Source organism: Oculina patagonica, unplaced genomic scaffold (genome assembly GCF_052425735.1).
Source record: "Oculina patagonica isolate OP01 unplaced genomic scaffold, crgOcupat unplaced883, whole genome shotgun sequence".
In the NCBI taxonomy this organism is placed as follows: domain Eukaryota; kingdom Metazoa; phylum Cnidaria; class Anthozoa; order Scleractinia; family Oculinidae; genus Oculina; species Oculina patagonica.
This window is the reverse complement of record NW_027558781.1, coordinates 4,015-6,305: the sequence shown is the minus strand read 5'-3', so window position 1 is coordinate 6,305 and position 2,291 is coordinate 4,015. Positions and strand designations below refer to the sequence as shown.

At 39.9% G+C, this 2,291-nt stretch overlaps 1 protein-coding gene across 1 annotated transcript; it reads left to right on the top strand.

Moving 5' to 3' along the window:
- The first annotated feature begins 292 nt into the window (after nucleotides 1-292).
- LOC144641370 (uncharacterized) lies at nucleotides 293-628 on the top strand. Its single transcript, XM_078500383.1, has one exon. It carries the CDS (start codon nucleotides 293-295, stop codon nucleotides 626-628), a length of 336 nt encoding a protein of 111 aa, XP_078356509.1.
- Nucleotides 629-2,291: the final 1,663 nt, after the last annotated feature.

Here is a 2,291-nt window from a genome sequence, read left to right as displayed (position 1 = left end):
ATTGAAAAGTGGAAAATGTTGCGACAGACATCACAGATAAAGGCGAAATTCAGCGACTGGAGCACATTAATTTTTGCAGTTTCGTAAGGAAATGTGTAAAGTCGAATCCGACTCTGAAGCTACTACAAGAAGGAAGAAATCAAACTGAAGACTTTGCTGTTCTTCACAGTATCTGTTGGATTTTCACCACACCCCACAGTCCTCACCAAGGTGGAATTTACAGGGCCTTATCAAACAAAGGAAGCGTGCCTTGAAAGCAACTGTGGGTTCTCAGTCTCTATCTTGGAACAAGATGCTCACTATTTTTGCAGAAGTAGAATGCCTCATCAATAGCAGGCCACTAGGATACCCTTTTAACGATCCCAACAACCCACAGCCGTTGATGCCTAATCATGTAATCCTTGGTCAAGCAACAGCAACTGTTCCTCAAGGCCCATACCAGGAAACAAGATATCTACCCAAGCGTTTTGAATTTGTTCAAATGCTGCTTGACCACTTCTGGAAGCGCATCATACGTGAGTACATTCCAACCTTTACAAGACGGGCTAAATTGCAGCTCAAAACAAGGCAACTTCAGGTTGAGGACGTTGTACTTCTGGTAGACTACAGAGTACCAAGAGGAAAATAGGATGTTGCCAGAGTGACTGATGTATTTCCTGGGCCAGATGGTGATGTTAGTAATGTATGAGTTAAGACCAGCAATGGTGTATACGACTGGTCAATTCAGAAATGCGACCCCTTGATTAGGATTACGTAACTGAGAACAGTTATTGGATGACTTGCTTGAATATCTAACATTATTATTCAACAAAAGCGCGCGCTGCCCATATATGGTCAAAATGTTAACGTTATCTGTCATCCGTACATGACAGATATCCTGCGATATACGTAGGTTGCAAAGATTCGTCCGAAATCTTGTAAGGGACTGACCTTTATTTTCTTGGAGGGGGAGATGAAAAATTTTCCTCTGCAAACTTTTTTTTTTAGTTTATGCACCTCTGCAAACATTTTTTTTCGAAATTCTAACTATTTTTTGTTATACATATCGTGTTTGCAAACAATTTATTTTGTCTTTCTAGGCCGTGCAAACAAGTTTTTTCATTATTTTTCATCCCCCCTCCAAAAAAATAATGGTCCGTCCCTAAAGCTTTGCGTAATTACAGTTTTTCTATCTGCGAAATTTGTTTTGTTGACAATTTGTTGAATAATAAAACAATTATCCTGCTCAATCTTGCGGAATATCGTCTGATTTTAGCCAACTCGGCCTACGGCCTCGTCGGCTAAGTATCAGGCGATATTCCGCGCGATTTCGCAGGATAATTGTTAAATGTATGATTATAACCCGATTTGTTTACTTTAGTATCTGCGTTTTCAAATACGCTTAGTGATTCCAGTTTTATATTATTGACAGCTCATAAGCACGTTTAAGCAGTACAAAATTAGGTTTCCATTTCAGTTTGTAATAGCGCTCGTCTCGCGAACATTTAGTTACTCTTAAGTTTTGTACCCGTATACACCACTTTCATAACGGCGGCCAATTTATTTATTCTTTTATATATATGTTAATTAGCCCTACTGGCCTCGTCAGCATGTGAAAAATTCAAAAGAATTTTTACTCTATAACGAGGCCAGTAGGGCTAATTAACATACATATAAAAGAATAAATAAATTGGCCGCCATTATGAAAGTGGTGTATAGTTCTTCCTAAGCCACAGAGATCCACTCTTCAGGTACGATGACTCTATTTTTTTTATGGTTGTGTGTTTGTAGGTGTAGTTTTGGAATATTATGCACCTATCAATGGTTTGCCCCAGGATGGGTGGGGCGGGCAACCCACGGGAATTTGACATCATGAAGCTCTCCCAGGGTAGGGATTTTGACATCTAAAATGGTCTGCTGGGCTAGAATTTTAAGAGGAGATATGTGAAATTTGACATTCAATAGGTGCCCAGGGGTGGGGAATTTGACTCTGGCTTCCAAAAAAATTCAAATTCCCCTGGGGTTGCCCCCCCCCACCCTGGGGCAAACCATTGATATGTGCATTATTCTGTTTGTTATTTATCAGCTTACTGAAATAGTTCGACAGTACAATGTGAAGCATTACTTTTATTACAGAATCTGTTCATTAAAAGATTAAAGAAATCTCTGGCGAGCTTTATGCGTTGACCACCTTCTCTACCATGTTCCAGCCCCAGGGGGGTACTCCGGCTTGTTAATGACGGGGATGATCGAAGGATTTTTTTTGGGTTTGAAATTTTCGATTCCGGGATTTTTTTGGGTTGGAAAATTTG